A 24,848-nucleotide genomic window follows, 5' to 3' on the forward strand; every position below is an offset into this window, starting at 1 on the left:
AAGGCAAAAGTCAATTATATGTGTAATGTGGGCAAATGTAACATTTATTAAAACCACTAAGGAAATATTTTATGACTTGTAATTCACAAACATTATTACACAAATTTCACAAGACAACACATTTACACAATGTTTAAAGACAGTGTTAATATGCAACAATGGTTTTTGAAATGTAGAAAAAATGAAGTACTAAATTTTATAGTAAATATTACTTTGATGAGAATATGGAATTTAGCTAGCCGTCAGATGTACATGTTATTATTGACTGTGTGGGCTAAAATGCAGTGCAGGCTTGCACTAATTAAAATATCAATTAAACAATATAGCATTAACATTAACAAATATAGGACTATATTTACAATATTAATAATAAATTCTTGTAATCAACAATTGAAATGAAAAAATAATGAATATTTTAAAACTCTTAGTTAAGAATTATTGTAAATTACTGATGACTAAGAGTTTCGCAACGATTCTCATAAAAAGAGTTTTGAAAACAATCTTTTGAAAGCTTAAATTATCAGGGTCAGCAAACTTGCCTGATTTGCAATGTATTATTTCTAAATGGTGTAATAACTTTAATAATATCTATAATATTTAAAATAAATGCAATAAATTTTAAGAAAAATGATAATATGAATCAATTTGGTCCCATATTAAGGTTCAATGTGATTAGTAATACAATTCAACATACTCTAAAATTCTCAAGCGTGTTTTTTGAACTTTTCTGAAATATGTATTTTATTATACTTTGAGGAAATAGTTTAAGTACTCAAGCTCATTTCGCTTTAAAATAAAATTTAAAAAGATCTCAGAGGGATAGATCTCAGAGAATCTATAATAAAGTGGATAGTTTCTCTGTGTCTCTTTTATAACTCCTGAACCATAAATGCTAGTGTCTTGAAATTAGGACTGTGAATCAAATGGATAATTTCAGCTCCCGATCCTTGAAATCAGTTACAAATTTCTGTTAGATTGTTCTTGAAAGACGTTGCAATTTTTTCATTGGCTTAGAACTCGACATTGATATAAATTAAATTGACGATGATACTTTTATTTTTAAATATTTTGAAGATAGCATCAGTTATGTTTGCTTGCTTATCATAGCTCTCATTAATGGAAAAAGGGGTTTAATGCACGTTCTCTAATATTTGATTACTTTTATTCATTATGCCAGATAAATTCAATGATAAGCGGCAGCATGGTAGCTTTGGTGGACTACGTCATCAAATTAGTATACCTTAAGTAATCTGAAATCTGGTGCTTGTTTTTTTATAATTTTGCATTTGAAATTTTATTTTTATAAATTTAAATAATTTAAAATCAATGATAATTGGAATACAATTTTTTATACAGATGATCGAAATTAATGGAAAATAAGTACTAAATCATTTAGGAGAAAGGTAAAAAATCATCCACTCTCTTATTAACGCCAATAATGCTTGATTAAAGGTAAAATTTAAATAAGAATAATAAGCTACGTACTAAATAGCAAAATTAATTGAGAAATGATACTGATTTATTTGGGAAAAGCATAGTAAATTTCCGTACTATCATTGATGCCTATGAGGCTTAATTAGTTTTGGTAATAGTTACTAATTAAAGTTCAAAAGTAAACTATGCAATAAAAAGTAAAATTAATAAGAAAATATAAATTGTTTAGGTAAAAACAATTTCTTTGTTATTATTGAAGCCAATGATGTTTGCTTAATTTTGGTATTATGCACTATGCGTAATTCTAATTGGTGCCAAATATACTAATAAGGCACTTTTCCATTATACCGACGCAGGCGATAAAATCGCCATAAATGACGCAACGAACGCCAAACGGAATATCGCTTCCGGTAACCTTTTGCCTCCATATTTTCAAAACAAATCGCTGCCATTTTTACCCCATCAGTCTTGTCTTTTTCTTAATACGAAAAATTAAAGTAAAAAGCTATGAAAATTTGGAATTTACCCTAGAGGAAGAAGCGGTCAGATTCTTTCCAGAGAAAGGGGTTTTGCCTGAAATCGTAACTTGTGATAAGAATCATGAAATGAAGTTGCATATCGGAGATGAAATTCAATGGCTCTGTAACTTTTCATCTTGTCGCTGTAAAAGAAGTGTCCGTAAGGGCACATGGTTTCAATCATCGAAATTGAGGTTTTTGAAGTGTGGGAGGTTTATTCATTGTTGGAGCGAAGTCAAATGGTGTGAAAAGCAATTGGAAATCAGTCATGGAACAGTTGTAAACTGGAATAACTTCATGCGTGAGGTTTGTGTGAATTCTTAGCTTAAACATGAACAACGGAAAATAGGAGAATATGGCATGATCGTCGAAGTGGACGAAAGTTTGTTTACGAAGAGAAAAAACAATGCGGGACGGATCCTTCCACAACAATGGATCTTCGGTGGAGTTTGCCGGGAAACGAACGAATGTTTCCTCGTGGAGGTGCCAAATTGATTCATTAACACTTTATTGAAGGCAATTAAGGACAATATCGAAAAAGAAACTATAATATATTCCGATTCATGGAAATCATACAGTACTAGTTAGCTGGAAGATGAAAGTTTCGAACATTTCAAAGTGAACCATAAGTACAACTTTGTGGATCCGGAAACTGGAACGCACACTCAAAAAATGGAGAGACTGTGGGGCAGAGCTAAATGGCAAAATAAGAATCAAAGAGGAACGGCACGCCCTCATCTTGAAACTTATCTTGCAGAACTCATGTGGAGAAGGCAAACGGAGGACCTATTTGAAAAAGTTCTAAGCGATATTAAAATTTTTATGCCTCCGAAGTAAAAAAAAAAATTTGAACCATTTATAAACTGTTTCTTTATGTGTATGCTGTGTGCTGTGGTCAATAAAATCTGCTTCGTGTGATTTGTTTCGGCGACTGTGTGCCGACTCAAACTCGCCATGAAGTCTGCTTGGTGAGATATGCGCCGGCATTATGGAAAAGTACCACTAATATAATCACAATTAATATATTTGATACCTATTAAAACCAGAGATAAACTTTATTTATACCTCCATGATTAAAAGTGCAAACTACGTAATATATATATATTGTGGAAAAAGATTCTTTATGGGCCTTCGAAAAGGATAAGTACCAGAGAAAAACGCATGATTGTGTTAAATTTTGACTATCATCAGTTGGTCTTGAGTAATAGCATCATGCTAGAAGATACTAAAAGAAGCTCATCTATGTTTTGAAAAGATGAACTATGTATATTAAAAGCATGTTTTGCTTAATCTTATAACTTAAAATCATTGGTAAGGGTAAAGAATAATAGTAAATGAACAAAAGGAAATATTTGTTGCGTTGCCATATATCTTTCAGTTCTGTGCATGATTTTGCAGTTTTGCTCAGTACTGATTAATTGATCCTTCAGTTTTTTAACCTCGTACGTTTAAAAGAAATTTTTTTCCCGTTCACTGCTAGTTCCCAATAAAAGAAATCCATATTTCAACAAAATTCTTTTTTAGACTCTTTTGATTTGATTATTCCTTAGATTCATTTCTTAGACATTCATTACAACTGAACACTGGAAGCGATCGAAAAATTTATTATTTTTTCCTTTTTTTCAGGAAACATACAGAATGCGTAGCACCATAAAGAATTATTTAACTTCAATGACAATCACAATGGTATTTTGTTCATGGCTTGAGGACAGCAATTGTTAAGAGACATCATGATATCCACAAAACGACAACAGTTCCGACTGAAAACTCAGTTTAACGATATTTACAAAATACTATGTCATATCACAACATTTAAAAAGAAAGTTACAAAATTGGAACACCAATGATATTCGAATAACAATGTATTAGTAGTTAATTTTTCAACGCTGCAGGTCTTCTCAATTATGTGTCTAAACATGAGATATTTCTCTCAATTCATTATCATTATTGTTATTAAATATACAGGGTACTTCAAAAATGCAGCGACAACCTTTTTAGGAAAGTAAGGCACACCATACAGTATGAGAATTGCAAAGAACCCCTTGGCCGGATAAGTAATTATATGCGTGCCGAAACGCCCCTCATTACTGTGGAGCTCCAGATTAGCGGTCCCAATATCCAACAGGTGACTATTACATGTAAAATGGCAATAAAAATACCAATTCCTAGTAGCCAACAGAGGTAACCATGTTACAGGTATAATATAAAGGAATAAAATACACGGGATTTGAAAAAACCATCGCAAATTTGAGTTCTATCAAAATAGTTTTATCGGAAATTTTTCTTACGAATCGTCTCGTATTTCTTTTTTAAATTCTGGTATTTTTAATGCGATAATATGACACGAGAATATCGAATGCCGTTTTTTAGTAATTTCTAAACTTGATGTGTGATAAAAAAGAATTATAAATTAAATATTAGTATGTTTTAAAACATAAATTTTATATATTTTAAAGAAAATCCTTAAAATATGAAATATGATTTAAATGAAAAATACTGAGTGGCATCAAATAAATCAATTTTTCCTAAAATAATAAATTTAATCAACCACCCTAATGCTGTGCTAACATATTTAGAAAGTGGATAGTAAAACTACGCAAAATACATAAGCGGCTATCACTTTTCATGACTCTTTAAGCCAGTGGCTACTACAGGCAATTACTAGAGCAGAGATTCACATTATTGTAATACTACTGAGCACTTAGAAGCTATTAATTAATAAATAATTGAATATAATTAATAATTAATTAAACTATCTCCAAAAACTTCCGACTCAAGTCAAGCAATCAATGCTTCTTTGGTGTCGGACATGCTTTGCATCTAATGTTGCAAACTTCGCCATCTGTTTTAAAATTATAAGCTGCATTGATCCAGTTCATCATTTGTACACAGGTTGTCTTATCTTATAAGCGTTTCCAATTAACCACGCCCTTACAGATATTCAGGCACTTTCCCCTCAAGTTTTCAGCCATGGGCTGCTACGCAATTCTTAATCCTTATGTGCCTTACCACCTTTAAAATTTTCTTTAATGCAATCTGCATATGGAGTGTATAATTCTAAGAAACTCTGAAGCAAAAAGATACATTTCATAAATTAGAAACTTCATTAGGTTCGTAGTAATTTTTATACTCCCGAAAATAGGCCCCCATTCTTAAAGGTTCAACACAGACGTGAATGAGAAAAATAAAGCAAATTTGAAAAAGAAAACGCAAAGTTGTTAATGAAAAAATGGAAAATGAAAATAATAAAAAAAAAAAAGAGAAAACGTGGTAGCCGAAAGTAGCAAATTAGGTGTTATGAGAGGCGGTAAGCAACTCATGTCGTTTAATTGTGAAATCGGCATTCATATGAATGAAAAAAGATTCCAGAGCATCAAAGATGAGTTGCTGTAACTGGTGGGACACATTTTGGCGTTATTAAAGTTAAATGTATGCCTAAGATTCCAACAAAGTGTAGAAATAGACGGTTTATAAATCTTCAAACCTGTTCTCCATTATGAGCAATGAATCTTGAGAATGAGTGCCTGTTTTCGAGCATACCAAACATGTCAACATAATAAGTTTTGAAACTAATGAAGTTTTTGCGTTACCAAATCGACTTTAAATATGTTGAGGGTTAGCAAAAATTCAATAAATGATATTTATTCAATATTCACTTTGAAAATTAAAAAAAAGTGCATTATAATACACCATTAAAAAAAGTACATCAAATCTGTAAACCAGTCCCGTCAATCACATTAAGGTGGATAAAAGCTAACCACCGACTAGTTACAAGTAAAAACATTATCTGTGGTATAAACTATGACTAAAGCAATAAAAGCAACAAAAAAAAAATGTTGCTGAAATTATTGAAGTCAAACTTATGATACCATGTATTCAAAGAATATCTATTTAAAATTTTAATTGGAATATTATCAATAATGTCTGGAATTCGTATAATTGGAATTACATGACCGAAATAGTTCAAAATCTAACCATAAGTAAGAATTGCATGAAAATATAAAGAGCAAAATTGTTTCAAAATGCTAATGAGAAAATTTAACGCAAGAAGAATTTTTCCTTAGATGTTTTAATTTGGTAAAATCAAATTAGATGGGAAAAAAAAATTTTGGAGTCAGAGATAAATTCTTGAAGGATTTTTTTTCTGAAAGAAAAGCCTTATTATTTTATTTTTTTATACGGCTGCTCCATACAAAAAGACGTGTTCCATACAAAAGACATACAAAAAAATGTTCATTATTTTTTTCTGGTATATGATTAGATCAGGTTTTTATCAAATTTTAAATTAGTTTACAAATAAAAAATAATGTTTTGAATGTATATTAAAACTGAAAATTTGATGCATCGAAACAAAAAAATTTTTGTGTAATTTTTTATTAAATAGAACACTGTTTATATTCTAATTTGTCGGAATTTTTACTAATAGTGTTTAAAAAAATTTCAAAATTTCAAAATGTAAAAGTTTAATAAAAGTTGTAAAAAACATTTAGGAAAAAAATTTTTTAAGCAGCTTTTTGAAGACAAACTAAAATATAAAATTACTATAATACATTCAAAATTTCACGCTCTTATTTTCAAGATTTTTTGAGATTTTTCGATTAAAGTTGAAAAAAAAAATGAAGAAAATGATAATTTAAAAAAATAGTTTCAGCATCTTCTAAAAGGAATATGAAGAAGAAGAAAATTATTTCTACTGTTGGTAAAAAGTCATTTTAAAAAGAGTAATACTCAATATGAAACAATGTTCAATTGTTTACTTTAAACAGCTGTCCATAGTTCTTCACTCCTTCGAAATCTTTGATCTTCAACATTGATGGAATTTGCTTGTCGGGATCGTCTCGTGCTTGTTGTAAGGGTACTAAACTCATACGAATCAGATAGATTGCGCCTTTCAGGCAGCTCTTCAATCACGTAGCTGCTCGAGTGTCGGCAAACTGTGCAAGTTGTCAGATTGCAGATGCTGTCTTTGCAGCACTGAAGCATCATCTTTCTGAAATTGGTGGACATGAAGCCGTATATGATTGGGTTTATGGCGGAATGTGCGAAAGAGAGCAGATAAGCGGCCACTCGAAGATTGTATATGTGATCGGTGAAGGAGTTAAGACCGTGCTTGATGATGACGTGCATGATAAGGCGTGGACCCCAGCACACGAGAAAGAGAATAATAACTAGAATAAGCATTTTGATGACCTGAAAAATATTTTATTTATTATACAGGTTAATTATAATTAAAGTAACGATTTCAAAAATCGATAATTTTAAAAGTACTCGCCAGATTGACCCGATATTTTAGCAGAAAAATCATGAGGCAATGGAATTTTGTTTAGGGTACGAATTTGCCGATAGATGGCGCTGTCATAGTAAGGGTAATCTCAAGGGAAAGACCAAAAATGGAATCGTTACGTACAGAAATGTTGTTAGCCAAAAGGAAACAATATAGTTCAGGATTTACTAAAAATTTATTAGCGAAAATACGTGCTAAAAGCGACAACAGTGATAATGCTAAGAAAATGAGCTTAATGGAACAAACATCTTACTGATGATTGAGGCATAAGTTGTTCGATGTGCCCTCCAACCATTCCGCTTCTAATTGGAAGCGTAAAACGGCATGCTCCACAACAAATCGGAAGATATCTGCACTGATGCGAAGGATGTGGTGTGTTATGCTTGCCTTCAAGTCGGCAAGATTCTCAATCCACCGGCAGTAAACAAAATTCTTCAGGTACCCCAAATTTATAAATCACACAGGTTAAAGTCGAGGGAACATAGTGGCAAAATTGTTGGAAAATGGCTGATTAAGATCCTATCATCTCTGAAATGAGCACTCTGCAGTTCCTTTACAGTAGTAGCAATGAGGGAAGAGCGCCATTTTGCATCAATGTTGCGCGATCCACACACTGACGCTGCTGGAAGGACATGGTTAGTCAAAAATGCTTCATCATGCCGTTTGGCAGTAAGAGTGCAGGGAACAGGACCCGCAGGTGTGCTCTCCTCGAAGACAAACCGACCGGTGATAAACGCTGACTTTATTTCACACCATCCAGTGACTTTTTCAGAGTAAAGAGGTAATGGCTTTATCTGAAACGGAATCACGCTCTGACATATCCTGCAATTTTGCGTACTCTCAGAGTTAGAACTGTAACGAAAATTCGTTAGAAATTTCATCTTTTCTAAAACAAAACGTGCATTTCATATTGTACTATTATCGCACATTTGACGAAATTTCAGCAATTCTTTAACTTTTTTTCTGCTTAAGCAAATGTTTTCAATAGTTTATATCTCTGCAACCAAAGCGAAGTAGACAATGTTTTGTACTTTTTCTTTCGTATCAAGAAATACTAACTGTATTAAAAAAATGTATAACTTATTGCGATTTGTGTATCAATTTGTTAGAGATATTTCGATTACCTTCTTTTTCAGCTGTAAGACAGGATTGAGTAATAATAGTGTAGAACAATTAGAGAAATTTGGCTTTTTAAGAGCATTAGACATATGGTTTGATATGAATTCCTTTTCTTTAAGAGTTTCAATCGCCATACATTTAAAATAGGTAAACAATACATTTTAAAAACTACTGCCTTTTTAAAATTTGCAGAATATTAAAGGCAATTTGTAATCATTTAGAGAGTATAACAATAGGCGGATGCATAATGTTTTGAAGCTATTCTCAATTTGATGTTTTATTTCAGGTAACTGCAGGAAGGCGTTTTACTCCTTTAGTGGTTACCTAAGAAGATTGTTTTCTTTGTGGACGAGGCACTAAAAAATACTATGAGTAAGTTTATTTACAGTTTCCAATTTATCACAAACATGAAATGTTAAAATTTAAAAACAAATACTAAATGTTCTTCCATAATAACCATTACATTATAAATGACCCTTAAAACAGGAAACTATGTTATTAAAAATACAAAGTTGGATAAATCGCTTATTCAAAGATAAATCAAAGTGTAAATATAATAGATTATTCATTATTTTATTTTAAAACGACGAAATGAAAAAAAAATTAGTAAAATTAGTCAGACACTTTTTAAGTAATGAAATAAAAAATAAATAGATAAATAAGAAATATTTGTCCAGATCTGTTTGGCCGATTCAGTTTAAGCTTTAAATTTTGTCAATTAAAACTACTTAGCAAAAAAGTATCACAAATTTATCAATAACAATTTAAATGAACGAATAAAATTATTAAACATTCATAAAAATTATTAATCTGTAAATAAGTCAGTTATAAAAAAATTTGAAAATGTTTTGAAAAATTGCAAATTTTTTTTTGATTTTTCTTAATTTTGTCAGAGATATGTGAGAAATACGATAAAAATGAAATAACATGAAGAAGTTCAAACTTTTGGTCACTCTCCTAATGTTAGTAGTAGGACAATATTTTTCAGATTTCTAGCACCTCCCATACTTTGAAGATAAAGAATTCAAACCCGTAAGAAATAAAGTGTAATTATTTAAAGAAAGTACATTTTAGTAATTGATTTTGTAATTTAAGGTATACGTTTAAAATAGGTAACGAATTATGTAAACCAATTGATTTGTATAATTAAGGTCGATTACTCTAACTATTTAGAATTTATATTAATAATATTCAGGTGTGAAATTCAAAATGTCTTAAATACTATTGTTTAAAAAGAGTGATACATAAAATGAACTTAAATGTAATTTGTTTCTAAAACAGCGCAAAAAAAGTATTTAAATTTAATATAGGTGCGACATATCATTTCAAATGTATTGTTGAGCTAAAGTAAACACGACGAAAAAAGTTAGAGAATTATAATAACGAAATAAATAAAATTAGAGTGAAACCTCCAGGTAAGACCACATCTATGTTATGATCTCCTCTAAATACAACCACTCTTAGGAGACACGGATTTTTATCCATAGACTTTGTCGTTAGGAAAATTTTTAGGGTAAACCATCAAAACCTCTCCCAGATATAGAGCAATTCTTCTCACCAAATAATGCGGAAAAGGTTAATTAAGGAAGCACGAAAAAATATCAAAACAAAAAAATGTTAACAAAACAAATACATAGATTAAAATGTATTCAAATCAAAATAATTTTGTGAGGCTTTGATTCAGAGAGCTCTATTTGATGATCTCTGTAAGAGATCTACAACCACATGTTGTAGTCAGAGCGCACTACAGATGATGCCATCATTGTTTTATTTTTAGAGTTGAAAGTTAAATCAGGAAATAAAAGCTATTTTAGAAAAACTAAGCATTTCAAATAAACTTTAATGCTGAAAAATTTTTATGATATGAAATTAAATGCAAACTGAAACAAAGAATTAAAACGTAATTATTTATTTGAAATAGTTCGATCTTTTCTAATTGATAAATTTGTTTTTGCGCATTATTATATTTAGGGATCATTTTTATTGACACTAAAGTTTATTCAAGTTTTTGTGGCGCTAACACAAGTGGCATTTCCGCTCCAAGAAAATGACACTGACTAAAAATAAAATCGTATGCGAAAAATCATGTATAACAATTTTGAAGTTAATGGAGGTAACCTCTAAGAACGACCAACCTCCATCAGCGATTATTTTACTGTGAAACAGCTGAATTCAGAATTCTGACCTGCTTTCGTGCATGCTGTATTTCTAAGCCTTGTCTGTGTATACTCAGCATTCTCTCTGGTGTCGCCCTCTGTTGTCGGCGGCCCCAATTAAATCGTAATAAGCAATGTCTCGAATTATGCAACTCCTCTCTGTCCGAATCACATCTACATATAACAAAGAGAAACAGACATAACTTCATTCGCATCTCTGCAGACAACAAACAAACAACAATAAACAATTTTTTTTCCATGTTTAACATAAATTATTGAACCTTTTTGAATGGTAGAGTTGTGTTTCAAATGAACGCAACTTTATTCTAACATTTAAGAGGAGGATTACCATTGTAAGAAAGAAGTTGTCTTTTGTCATTAGAGTCTAATTTAATTAATTAATCAGAATAATTTCCTATTTTAGTTTTTGACACCAAAAGTTTAGATTTCAGACTCATTAGGCAAGTAAACTGGCTTTTAAATCGTTTAATCAAACATTTGTTTTTTCTGACCACAATAATGGTTTGTTATGCTTCGGAAATATTTTTGTTTGTTTCTTTTTCGTGATTAAATATAGGTTTGTTACTCTTAATGTACAGAGCGCAAAAAAAAAAAAAAAAAAATATTTTGACTAATTTTTGATACTCACGTTCATAACTCATTTTTAATGGTTAGAGGGGTGGCCTCAAATAAGTTAATTAATTAATGCAAACGATATTTTGAATTACGAAATAAGACGCAACAGCGTATTTTCTCTGAATAAACATACCCTTTTTTATGCGAATTCGAATTTCTGACCACAAAAATATAGAGGGTAGCTGCACTCTGGGAAATATAGCCCCTATAGTTTGGTCAAGAGAACGATCCAAAGTTTGGAACCATTAATTTTAATTTTACTTCATGTGCATTTCCTCATATCTCGAGAATTGTTTAAACGAATTGCAAATTTTTTGCACACAGTTATAAAATTCAGTTATCCAAAGATAAATATTTATTATTTTTTTTTGTATTTTATAAAATAATATCCGAAAAAAATTTTGAACTGTATGGTATATAATTTTTCACAACATTTTAAAGTATGTAATTTTGCAAAGAAAAATACAAAATTCGAGCAAATATGGTTGAATAGTTCAAAGAAATCGAATTTTTAAGAAGACGCAGATTTAAAATTCGATTTTTCAGGAGCTATTTAACCAATTTTTTCTCAAACTTCGAATTTTTCCATGTAAAATTACCAACATCAAAATGAAGTAAAAAAATTTTATAACTTACAATTAAAAATTTTTTCGACTATTTTTAAATCAAACAAAAAATTAAAAAAAATATTTCCTGAAATTTATTTTTTTGTATGGAATTATCTTTGAATAAATTAATTTCATAATATGAGCAAATTTTTTCAAATTTCTTGAAAAGTTTTAGAGATATGGCGAAATACGCAAAAAGTAAAATTAACATTAAGGGGTTCAAACTTTGGATCGCTCTTCTGGTTAAACTATGGGGACCATATTTCCCAGATTTTAGCCTCCTCTATATTTTTGAAAGTCAGAAATCCAAATCCGTAGAAAAAAAGCTATGTTTGTTCTGAGAAAGTACGTTTTTGTGTCTGATTTCGTAACTTAAAACATCATCTGCACTAATTAATTAGCACATTTGAGATCAGTCTCTCAAACCATTAAGACTTAGTAATAGAACGTAAACGTCCGATCACTGAATCAAAAGTTATTCAGGATGGTTAGTTCTTTTTGGAGCACTGTACATAGCATTTTAATTTCACTCCTTTAAACAAATTTTAAAAATGTACATTAAGAGCTTCTTTTACGGAATACTGTGTGAGTATGCTAGATTGTGTGACTATTTAGAGCTCGAAAAAGTTTTTTTTCTCACTTTTATATTAGTTATAATAGCTTTTCATTTTTCAGCGATCAACATTGTGCCTTGTTCTTTGTATACTGTACATACACTGTATATACTTAACTGTTCCCCTACTTTATCACGTTTTCCGATGAAAGAAAAGCTTACAAATCGAGGTAAAATGACTTCTGGATGCGATAAAAACACTCAAAATAGTGACAATTTAAATGTAAATTTTAATTATAATAAGAAAAAAAAGATTTTTATAAACATTACAATATTAATATCAATCAAAGATTTTGTTTCCTCCCTTAGAGTTAACGATATCTATAAGATTAAGAATCTTAAAAATTTTTCCTTTTCTAATTTACACATTAAAATTAGTTGTTTCTATCTGGTGAAAGTTAAAATCAGTAAAATTTCAGCAAATTAAAAAAAAATATATATACATATAGATAATTTATATTTTGTTACTGATTTTCAAAATACTATTTTTGATATGTTTAAATTTCATAATATATTTAACAAATTAAAGATATTCCATTGAATGATTTTAACGTAATTAAGAGCTATAAATATAACAAAACTATTAGTAGAACTATTTGTAATTATAATGATATTAGCAAATATTTAGTCAAAAGTAATATATCCGATTATGAATGTCACTGTGAAGAAGGGAAATATTTCGAATTTGTTGATAAAAATCTTAAACGTATTATTGCTGGTTGGTTGCTGTATATTTTAACGAGCATTATTATGAGCACTTGCTCTCGTTGACTTCTGAACCCAGTGATTTTAGTGAAAATAACTAAATTGTGACATGTATTTCCAACAGTCATGAATTCAACATTTACAGGTGAACAATATGCTATTTACAGATATTGTGTCTAATGTGCGTTTCATTTTAGAATTTTTTTAAATGATATGGAGACAGCTCTTTTACCCGAACTATTAATCTGTTCAATATAAATATATTTATCATATATTTTGAAGAAATAATTCTTTATTAAACATTAGATAAATTTCAGGACTTCAGATTTTCAAAAATTTTCAAATTATTTGGATATTTATGGTTGTTGTTACTTATCCCCTTGGTCTAGAGCCCTAGACCAAGTCCAGAAGATCATGTCGCATCAGCAAGTCATAGACAGTCTCTCCATCACTCATCACAGAGGCACCAATGCAATCCAAAAGATGAGATGGAGAAACGATGGCCGAGCAATGACAATAGACATAAGTCTTTTATTTTGCTAATTGTGTGATTTAAATTAAATGTGTGATTTAAATTGTACTATTAATTTCAGAGATGCTATTAGGTTCCCTACCCGAAAATACTTACATTAATTACTAGAAAAAAGTTTGGATTGTCATACAATTTTCAATTCATTTTAATCTGCTTAGCGATGATATTTTATTCATATGCTAGCATTATTTCTACTCTTGACCTTACAGTAAACTGAATTAAAATAGACGTATTTCATCGCTATTTTTTATTGTGATTGAAAATCTCTGTTATTCACTTTTAAAAGAGATTAGATGAAAATTTTTGTATACATGATCCTCAGTATACAAGTAAAGCAAATTGTTTTTTATTGTTATGTTTCCATATGAAGACTTATGTGTTCATTACAAAACTCCCTTTAAAAGCCATGTGAAAGTCTAAGAAAATATTGCTTTAATTAGAGAAACACATTACAAAGATGTGTCTATTGCAACGTGGAGATCGCTAGTTTGAATCCCACTGCGTCCCTGGCTGTATGTGTGTGCTACCTTTATCTATCTTGTGCTACTTATAAACCGATTTGACAAAGGCACATTAGCCGAGCTTCGTAAAGAGCACACAGAGCAGCTCATGTGTGCATAACAATAAATAAATAAACATATAATTAATTATAAATAAATAAATATGTAATTAAATATTAATAAATAAGTAGNTCTTTGAAGAATACAGCTAGCTTTTCCTCCCTCTTTAAAATTTAGTCCCGCAGCGGACTGATCGTTAAGACACAGTTCCCAGTTGATCACCGAAGTCAAGCATCACTGGTTGCGGTCAGTGTGCGGGTGGGTGACCACTTGGATCAGTCTGCATAGGGACCGAGGATGTGCAGTATTGGTCCTCGTTAAACTGTTCTACTGTAAAGTTCTCGACTTCACGTGCAGGTCGTCGGGCTACCGAAGTGACGTAAATGAATTACAGTTACAACAACTTTGAAATTTAAAACTTTTTTTAGTAAAGAAGTAGTAAATACTCAATTCCAATTTCTCTTGAAAATCCAGAACTTTTTGGATTCAATTTAAATGATATTTTAATGATATTTGACATTACTGAAGTTGAACATGCATGTTGGATAAATTATTATGGAATTGTATATAGGTAAAAATTGTTTTAAGCTATAGATTCTAAGAATTTCCTACCTATTTTCCGTTTAATTATAAACATTATTGTATGCAAAATTTTACTGCTTTTTTCTACGTTTTTTTAGCTGCTGTGTATTTTAACGAGCATTATTATGACTACTTGTTCTCATTGACCTCTGAACCCAGTGATTTTTGTGAAAGTAACTAATTTGTTACATGTATTTCCAACAGTCATAAACTCAACATTTACAGGTGAACAATATGCTACTTACAGGTATTGTTTCCAATGTGCGTTCCATTTTAGAATATTTTTAAAATGATATGGGGACTGTTTTTTTATCCGAACTATTAATCCCTTCAATATAAATATATTTATCACATATTTTGAAGAAATAATTCTTTATTAAATATTAGATAAATGTCATGACTTCAGATCTTCCAAAATTTTCAAATTCTTTAGATATATTCTTTCACTATATTATAGTTTACTATTCTGAACATGCAGAAGCTGTTCTACACAGTTGCTGTTATTACTCCTGCATTTTTAAAAAATTGATCGCTGCTTAATAAAGGAAAATTTGGTTTAAATTGTGTGTCTGTGTATTTTTTAATGACAAAACCTGTCACTGTCGTGTTCGTAATAAAAAATAAAATAACTTGAAGAATATTGCATTTTTATTTAATTCAAAGTACTTATGTTGCATAATATTAACGTTTATTGGTATCAAAAAATAGACTGGTGGAGGTTTGGCATTCTGTTCAGATGTTCACTCGTGAAAAATAGACAAATAAAAAGAAATTTTTTCTTCGTAAGTGTCCTTGTAAGAAAATCTGTTTATAACTAAGATGTAAATTTGTGATTTTTTTGGCGCTCCTTTTACTATTGTATAGATACATTTTGTCTTGCTTACATTGATACGATATTAGACAACACTCTATTTTGCGGATTTAATTGTGAGAGCTGACAGCGACATTATATCTTTTTGTTATTTTGTTTTCTGACATTTAAAATAAAATTTTTCAAAAAATTAAATTAAATTTGTTATTTCTTATAGTTTTTTTCTTATAGTTTTTTTCTTATTGTTCCTTAAAAAATATTTTCCCTTTTTATTTTTTTCTTTGTTTTCTTTGCATTTGTATCTTATTATATGGGTTCTAAGTACTTGCAACTCAAACGCAGTTAATAAAACCTTTTACTAACGTTAATAAAATATATATTATCAACTGCAGTACCTAAAAAAAACTGCACACGTAACGTCACACGAATTAAATAAATTAACAAATTATCCAACTTTGCATGCATGAAGTATATAATTATATTTGTGACACAAATATTAATTATTTCAGTTCATTACACTGGATAGCTATCATTGTAATGGGAATGCTATTCAATAGTTTAATTTAACTTCCTGTAAGTTGAATTGTACTCTCTCGTCGTAAATCGATGTAATTGTAAGAGAAATTCCTGTTATTGCAAATGGAAATGATGACGAGCGGAGTTAACTTGTTTGGCAATTAGTGGAAATCTCTGAATATCCTATTTTGTTCCTCATGAACCTATATTTTATGTCTGGTTGATTTCACCGATTACAAACTATAATTCAATAACAGCTTCATATTATACCTGCATACAGGTCTCTTTTGATGAGGCAGTTACTGATTTAAACGAGAGAATGATGGTTTAAATGTTACTCCTGCATTTTGCTTTCAAAATTTAAATTTTCAACGACCCTATTCAGATAGGAAATTTATGAGAGATTTATAGCTTAATTTGATAAATACTTTAAATAAATGAAAACAAAGTTTATAGAAAATTTGATTTTTGACATTGATAATGATAGATTTTTCTACTGAAATAATTTGTTTCTTTTGGTTACTCTTAATAATCTTCAATAAATAATTTTAGTGTTCTTTTGTACACCAAAAAATATAATTATTTTTATACTAAAGTGTCAAAAGCACACGAATTAGCTATTTTAAACCTGTAAAACATGCTTTCATATGGGAACCATAAGCGTTTTCAACAGAGCACAAAAATATGGAAAAAAAATTATTATTGAAGAGAAATATTCAGGGAACTGAAAGGGAGAAAAAACGAATAAGTATTTCGTGTAGGGCTCTTAGGTTTCAATTCACTGTTAGAATTGTTATTCTAAAATCATGGTAAAATAACTGGCAGCAGTCTGTTCTTCTTATTAACCATAAAGTCTACGGTAAAGAACATTTTTTACCTTTACAATTTTGATACCGTTTACAATTAGTATGGAAAAAAAAAACATGAATGCAAAACTACACGATTTCTCAACAATTTATAACCAGCATTGTTTCAAAACGGTAAAAAAATCACTTGACATTGGAGAATGTAGTTTACTTAGCTTATCTGGTTGTTCCACTTATCTTAAGAGATTTGAAATAATAGATATTTTTGTGTTAAGTAGCTTTGTGAAGCTCCCATATATCCGTGAGTGAAAGTATCGCATTTTAATAGTCCAGGGTCGCAAATGGGGGAGTGCAGTATGATGGAAACTCTTCATGTGTTGAAGGGAATCGAGGAAATATTGTGGTGTCAACCCTGGGACTCGATCATGAGACTGACAGATTAGTCCGCTGTGCCATAACATGTGCTAAGTTGAAAGGATTTAAGTGGCTTCATTAGGTTGGTCTAGTTGGTGCTATAAAATTCTGACCGCTTTCTAACCGCATTAGATGAAAGCAATTAATAAAAAAAAATTTCTCACATTTAATAGTTTGAGTACTGCTATTTATGATTATTTGACTATTTTGTACGGATATGGTAAAATAACAATTAAATAAATTGTCATTTAACTGTTTGTTTCGGGAAATTTCTAACTGTCTGCTATTGTTGTTGCTCTAATTATTATCTTTTCTTTGTTTCCATTGTTAATTTTTCATAAGGAGCTACATAAAGCTCATTTAACAGTTGCCAACTTCTACCGATTTCAGCAAGATATTTTTATGGAATATTTAAGATGTAGCTTAATTTATGTTTTCAGGTTTCTCTTTTGGTTAATGAAATCGAATTTTAAATAACTCAGGTGACTATGGCATTAAATACATATATATTGCTATAAATTATTTGGTTCAATTATGCTTTTAAGTATTGGTGAGCAAAGAAAAAAAACTTTATTATTTTTTTTATCTTGTTAAGCATTGTGGTGATCTAAAACTTCTCATACTTAAAAAATCCAAGAACTAAAGACTAATATACACATGAAAAATGCATGTTATTTATTTAAATTTACCATTTTCTGATTATTGTATACCTCAACATGGTATGATCGAATAATTTTATCACCTCATAAGATGTTACAATGGCTTGCCTTTTTAATTTTTCATAAAACAAATTCTCCCTGAAATGTATATTATTTGTATACATCTGATACTCAATACAGAGTTCAGATTATAATGTGTATTTTTTTCGTCTTAATGTGTTGACAGACAACAATGCCATTGAGAGTTATGTACTGTTCTTCGTTATCTCATTGACAGTGATGGATTAGTTGGGTCTTGGAAAAAAAAAAACTTTCCATGAACTTTTCTTGACTCTTAGGAATTGTTTATCAGCTTCTTTAACAAAAGTGAACGAGCAAACAAGAATATTGGCAAAATATTTATGACCGAAATTTCTGTAAAATAAGAATATTATTATTTAGTTTTAAGTGACAACTCAAGGGAGCTCTAATCGCCAAGCACAGTAACGAGATGATTAAAATGAGTTTTTTTTTGTTGACACTACATCTTCTCTTGCTAGTACTTCAAGCAACTGCATTTTTTAAATATCTATGCGTTAATATTACCTAAACATAAAAACAACACATACTGCCGCCAGTTTCGTTTAACATTTCCAAATAATGCCATGTTTATCACGTTGCATACCATTGTTTGAAATAGTATAGTATCGACATGAAAACATTCGCAAATTTTGAACTTTTTGCGCCATAGGATAAATTAGAGTCTAATTTGATTCGAAGTAAAAAAAATTTAGGAAATAATGTTTCATTTGCTTAGACAGTAATTCCAGATACGTAAATAGGTTGAAGTACACATTTGTATTTCTTGTAGACACTTCTACTTTTTTTTTTACATTGTTAGTCGAATCGTTTCGTTAATGGTCTCGTTAAATTCAGTTTACAAATAATACATCGGAAGCAATGCCTTGCTTTTCTGTATGAAGGTTATTTAATTCTCCCACTCATCAAATAACCCCCACTTCCCCCGAAAAGGAAGAAAGCGTGCAGAGGAGAGTAGAGGAATTTTTAGGTATCATTTATAATAACATAACAAAGCTTTTTGTCAAAAAATATCTTATTATTACTTATCTTATGATTGTAATAAATAGAAATTTATTATAGTTTTTTTAATACTTTTAAAGATAGATTATTTTTCTGTAGATGGCACCACTATGGTAAAGTTTAAATTCAATCATAATATTGATATTTTTTTTTGGAAATTGTGAATTAGTCGTTTAAAATGGGATTTTTGTGGTGAAATCTGGGTAACTAAATTTATTAATATTTATTGAGGATGGTATTATAACTTCTATAGGGTATTAGTGGGTTTATGACTGTTTTTTCTCAGAAATCTTTTTTTTTGTTCTGACGTCCGCCGGATGCGGGATGACTCTGGATTTGGTAAACAGGTCAATCTAGATTCTTTCGCCTTGCTGAAGGGAGGATAAAAGAGAGTGAAAAGTGTGGCTAAAGGCAGTAACCCGGAGGATACGGAGTTTGTCTGCAGGAAGGGTGGTCCGTGACAGCACCTCGGAGATGGTGGATCGTGAAGTTAAGGAAAGCTAAGTTGAAGTCTCTAGCGGGAAGAACGACCGTGATTAGCCGAAGGCCGATATCTTCGAGACGGTGGGCCAAGTCCGAACGTATCTATGCTGGAAGTCCGGTGTTCCCCTTCTACATGCCAAAGCCTAATGAAGTTAGAATAGCTGGAGAAATTTTGAGATCCTAGCCGAGGAGTTTGCCCACGAGCTCATCTACCATTCCGGTGGGCGTTTCCAAAGGGCGAACAGTAAATTCTTTTGGGTACTTATAAAACTTTAAATGTTATTTCGTTAACATTTTAGAGGAATCATTTACCGTAAATTCTGAACTGTTTATGTTGTGTTTTTCTTTCTTGTATAGGAGAACAATGAGTATTTAAGTGTGATTAATAGACATCATAAACCAAGTCTTAAGTGCTTTTAGTGATGTTAAATGCAGTTTTTATTTCTTAAATGTCTTTTTTGAACTGTATGAATTGAAGGTTATGCTTGAGTGTTTTAAGGTTGCATGTTGTTTTAATTAATGTATAAAGGGAAGTGTTTATTCCCATGTAAGCATTTGGAAATGTGTGGAATTATGTTTTTTGAAGATTTAGAGTTGCAATAAAAATGCGTTTTAAATGTTAAGAGTTTCCTGTAATTCATTAGATATTTGTCTACTGTATAACCTGGGTAACCGTTACTAAAGTTAAATTTAGAGATCACAGCTAGAGGGGTAACATCTTATGATTAGGTATTATTTTTGCGAAAAAATATCCTTTTCGTAAAAATAATACCCAAGCTATTATTACTGGTCTAACTGTAGTCCATTGAAATAGTCAGCATATTGAAAACCTCTAAGCAAGCCCCAATTTCCCTCAAAAAGGAGCAAGGGGAATTTCTAGGTATAATTTATCCTAACATAACAAAGCTTTTTGTCAAAAAATATCTTAGGTATCAATTTTTACGAAGAATCACCCTTTTATTGGCAAAGCCAATAAGAATCGAGCACACGGTCTTCTAAAGCTGGAAGCTAAGGCATGTGATAAGGATAACGAATTCATATTTTCCCCATCATTGTATGCATAACACAAGAGCGGATATCCAATAATGTTATAACAATAAGTGTGTGGTGAACACCTTATGAATAAAATCATCACCTTATGAATATAAATCAAGATATAAATCATTCAAATTAGTGAATAATTTACATCTTTGATTATTTTAAAATATTCAAAGTTGTAGAAACTTTCCAAAAGTATTAAAAAAAATAAACCCCGACGATTTTCATTTTTACAAAACTGCATCTTTTTTGGTAGTTATAATTTAATTAGCAAGCACTACCTTTAGAGAGTATTAGCTAAAGAAAGATAAATACAAGGTCCGGCTATTAATTTCCAGGACTGACGTAACTGCAGGAGAAAGAAAAGCCGGAAGATGGTGCTAATGATTGCATATTGAAGAGTGTTTTCTTGTGCATGTGCAGTGCAATCGGCGCCATTCTGAAGTGAGTGGTTCGCGTGGAAAGGCGCATTAAAACGGAGCTCTTAAATTCCTGTTGTCGAAGTGAAATGGAGCAAAGAATTAACATTAAATTTTGCTACAAATTGGGCAAGACAGCTGCAGAAACCTACAAATTGTTAAAACAAGTTTACGGCAAGGAAGCATTATCTCACTCAAGAACTTTTGAATGGTTTAAACGCTTTTGAAAGCGAAAGCGTGGAAGATGATCCGCACACAGTTCGTACGCAAACCGGAAACAATTGAAAAAGTTAGCGTCCACACATTGCGTTTGCCTGTGAGGCGATTCTTAGCTCAGCATGGTGTCGTTGAGTCCTAGCATCCACCATACTCGCCAGACCTAGCACACACTTTTTCCTGTTTCTTAAGCAGAAAAATTCACTGAAGGAAACAAGATTTCAGGATGTCGAAGCCTTCACGAAAACTGTANAATTACTTTCCATGAACTTTTCTTGACTCTTAGGAATTGTTTATCAGCTTCTTTAACAAAAGTGAACGAGCAAACAAAAATATTGGCAAAATATTTATGACCGAAATTTTTGTAAAATAAGAATGTTCTGAGCTAAAATCTCCTATTATTATTCAGTTTTAAGTGACAACTCAAGGGAGCTCTTATCGCCAAGCACAGTTACGAGATGATTAAAATGAGTTTTTTTTTTCGACACTACATTTTCTCTTGCATTTACTGTACCTCAAGCAACTGCATTTTTTAAATATCTATGCGTTAATATTACCTACACATTTAAATAACATATTCCGTAGCCAGTTTAGTTTAACATTTTCAAATAAAGCCATGTTTATCCCATAGCATACCATTGTTTGATATAGTATAGTATCGACATAAAAACATTTGCAAATTTTGGACTATTTGCTCCATAGGCTAACTTAGAGTCTAATTTGATTCGTAGTAAAAAAAAAATATAGGAAATAATGTTTCATTTGCTTAGACAGTAATTTCAGATACGTATATAGATTTGAGTACAAATTTGTATTTCTTGAAGACGCTTATTGTACTTCTTTTTCTACACTATTAGTCCAATCGTTTCGTGAATGGTCTCGTTCAATTCAGTTTACAAAGAATACATCGGAAGCAATGCCTCGCTTGTCTGCATGAAGGATATTTAATGCCCCCTCTCATCAGATAACCCCCATTTCCCTCAAAAAAGGAGCATGCGTACAGAGGGGAGGAGAGGAATTTTTAAGTATCATTTATGATAACATAGCAAAGCTTTTTGTCAAAAATATCTTGGGTATTAATTTTGAGAAAAAACATCCTTTTCGTAAAAATAATACTCAAGCTACTATTACTGGTCTTGAAATAGAGAGATATTGCAAACCTCCAAGCAAGCCCCGATTTCCCTCAAAAAGGAGCAAGGGGAATTTATAATAACATAACAAAGCTTTTTGTCAAAAAATATCTTGGGTATTATTTTGAGAAAAAACATCCTTTTCGTAAAAATAATACTCAAGCTACTATTACTGGTCTTGAAATAGAGAGATATTGCAAACCTCCAAGCAAGCCCCGATTTCCCTCAAAAAGGAGCAAGGGGAATTTATAATAACATAACAAAGCTTTTTGTCAAAAAATATCTTGGGTATTATTTTGAGAAAAAACATCCTTTTCGTAAAAATAATACTCAAGCTACTATTACTGGTCTTGAAATAGAGAGATATTGCAAACCTCCAAGCAAGCCCCGATTTCCCTCAAAAAGGAGCAAGGGGAATTTATAATAACATAACAAAGCTTTTTGTCAAAAAATATCTTGGGTATTATTTTGAGAAAAAACATCCTTTTCGTAAAAATAATACTCAAGCTACTATTACTGGTCTTGAAATAGAGAGATATTGCAAACCTCCAAGCAAGCCCCGATTTCCCTCAAAAAGGAGCAAGGGGAATTTATAATAACATAACAAAGCTTTTTGTCAAAAAATATCTTGGGTATTATTTTGAGAAAAAACATCCTTTTCGTAAAAATAATACTCAAGCTACTATTACTGGTCTTGAAATAGAGAGATATTGCAAACCTCCAAGCAAGCCCCGATTTCCCTCAAAAAGGAGCAAGGGGAATTTATAATAACATAACAAAGCTTTTTGTCAAAAAATATCTTGGGTATTAATTTTTACGAAGAATCACCCTTTTTTGTTGTTATAGTAACTGGACTATGGGCACAGCCAATGAGAATCGAGCACACGATCTTCGAAAGCTAAAAGCTAAAGCATGTAATAAGGATAACGAATTCATATTTTTCCCATCATTAGATGCTTAACACAAGAGCGGATGTCTGATTATGTTATAACAATAAGTGCGTGGTGAACGTCCCTATGAAACCACCCAGTTCCTTACAGTCGATACTGGCGAACATTTATTTAAGGATAGTGAGTAAGTTTCATCGTCTAAACTATTGAATATTTAATTCCATATGCACTTAGAGTAATGTACTTCAACGAAGAGGCTAATAGAAGTGTTTTGAAATTAATATTTTATACTATTTCGCTCACTTTTTACCTCAAAGCAATTGCTGCTGGAAACTTTGAAATTTCAAGTCAATCGAATTTTGACTTATTATTATTATTGCAATAAATATGTTTCGAAACCAACGAGTTTGGCTATGGTCAGCTTGGTGATTCAGCGTATGAGAAAAATATATATTTGAAACAAGTAATATCTTACTTGAATAGTAAGTGAAATTTAAATCTCTCTCTTTTTTTATTCTTTCAGTAAATTCAAGGTCGCGGCTACAGTTTATCTCGGGAATAAAAGCAAACTTCAAACACCTATATTGTCCAAAAACCATAACTTTAAGAAAATAATTTAAGAGCTTTCTTAAAATGAGGTATTGTTGTGAAAGGGAACTGACCTAAAACCCGTTAAACAGGAATTTTGCCATATTTACTTGGCGTCAACTATATATTTACTTTGGTTCCAGCGACGATTCTTTGGTCTGTGGTGTAACTACCACTATAAATATTAAATACCAATTCACTAGTATATAAGACATGTTAACTCCACCACTTTTCGTTTCAATCGGACAACTCCTTCTTGGTGCGTCGATTTTTTATTTATAGAGAGTATTTTGAAGAAAAATATTATATCATTTTAAAAACCTCCAATTTGGTGAGATTTTCCCTTCAAAATAAAAATCATTCAAATTAGTGAATAATTTATATCTTTTATTATTTTAAAATATTCAGAGTCGTAGAAACTTTTCAAAAGTATAAAAAAATAAATGCTGACGATTTTCATTTTTACAAAACTGTATCGTTTTTGGTAGTTATAATTTAATTAGAAAGCACTACCCATAGAGAGTATCAGCTAAAAAAAGATAAATATTAACCAGTCATGAATAATTGTTACAAACTCCTAACAGGTAAATTAGTTTACCTATTATTTATGTTTTACTTCATATGTTTAACTATAATTGATTTTTTCTTACCTAGGTTTAACCATTATTTGCTTTTCTTTCAAAATTTTAACTATTCCCTAATTATTCATTCATAAGTTGCAAGACAATTTTTTTTGAAAAAAAAGTTCCCTTGAACTGATTTTGATGGGAAATCATAGAAGTACTTGAATACAGTAATATTTCTTGATCTAATATCATAATATTTATCGTATTAATAAATTAATATTTATCGTACTTATTTAGATTTCACTACTTTTGCAATGCAATAATTATCCAATGGTGCATTATGGAAACACATTTATTGCAGATATTTGATAATTATTTTAATTATGGATGAGAAAAAGAACTCAAGCATCGTGACAATATAATAATCAGTGATTTCTAACGATTAAAGGAATGTAGAGTTATTAAAAATGTAAATATGAGGTTTT

General features: G+C 30.7%; 1 protein-coding gene across 1 annotated transcript in view; it reads right to left on the minus strand.

Annotated features, from left to right (window-relative positions):
* Positions 1 to 6,191: 6,191 nt before the first annotated feature.
* The window catches only part of LOC107442043 (galanin receptor type 1), a 112,688-nt gene continuing 94,031 nt past the window's right edge, over positions 6,192 to 24,848 (minus strand). The window contains exons 6-7 of the mRNA XM_071183622.1: positions 10,541 to 10,685; positions 6,192 to 7,142 (exon numbers count right to left, since the gene is read on the minus strand). Of these exons, the coding sequence (XP_071039723.1) occupies positions 6,711 to 7,142; positions 10,541 to 10,685 (577 nt within the window). The 3' untranslated portion in view covers positions 6,192 to 6,710. The remainder of the gene's footprint in view (positions 7,143 to 10,540; positions 10,686 to 24,848) is intronic.

Source organism: Parasteatoda tepidariorum, chromosome 7 (genome assembly GCF_043381705.1).
Source record: "Parasteatoda tepidariorum isolate YZ-2023 chromosome 7, CAS_Ptep_4.0, whole genome shotgun sequence".
Lineage (NCBI taxonomy): Eukaryota > Metazoa > Arthropoda > Arachnida > Araneae > Theridiidae > Parasteatoda > Parasteatoda tepidariorum.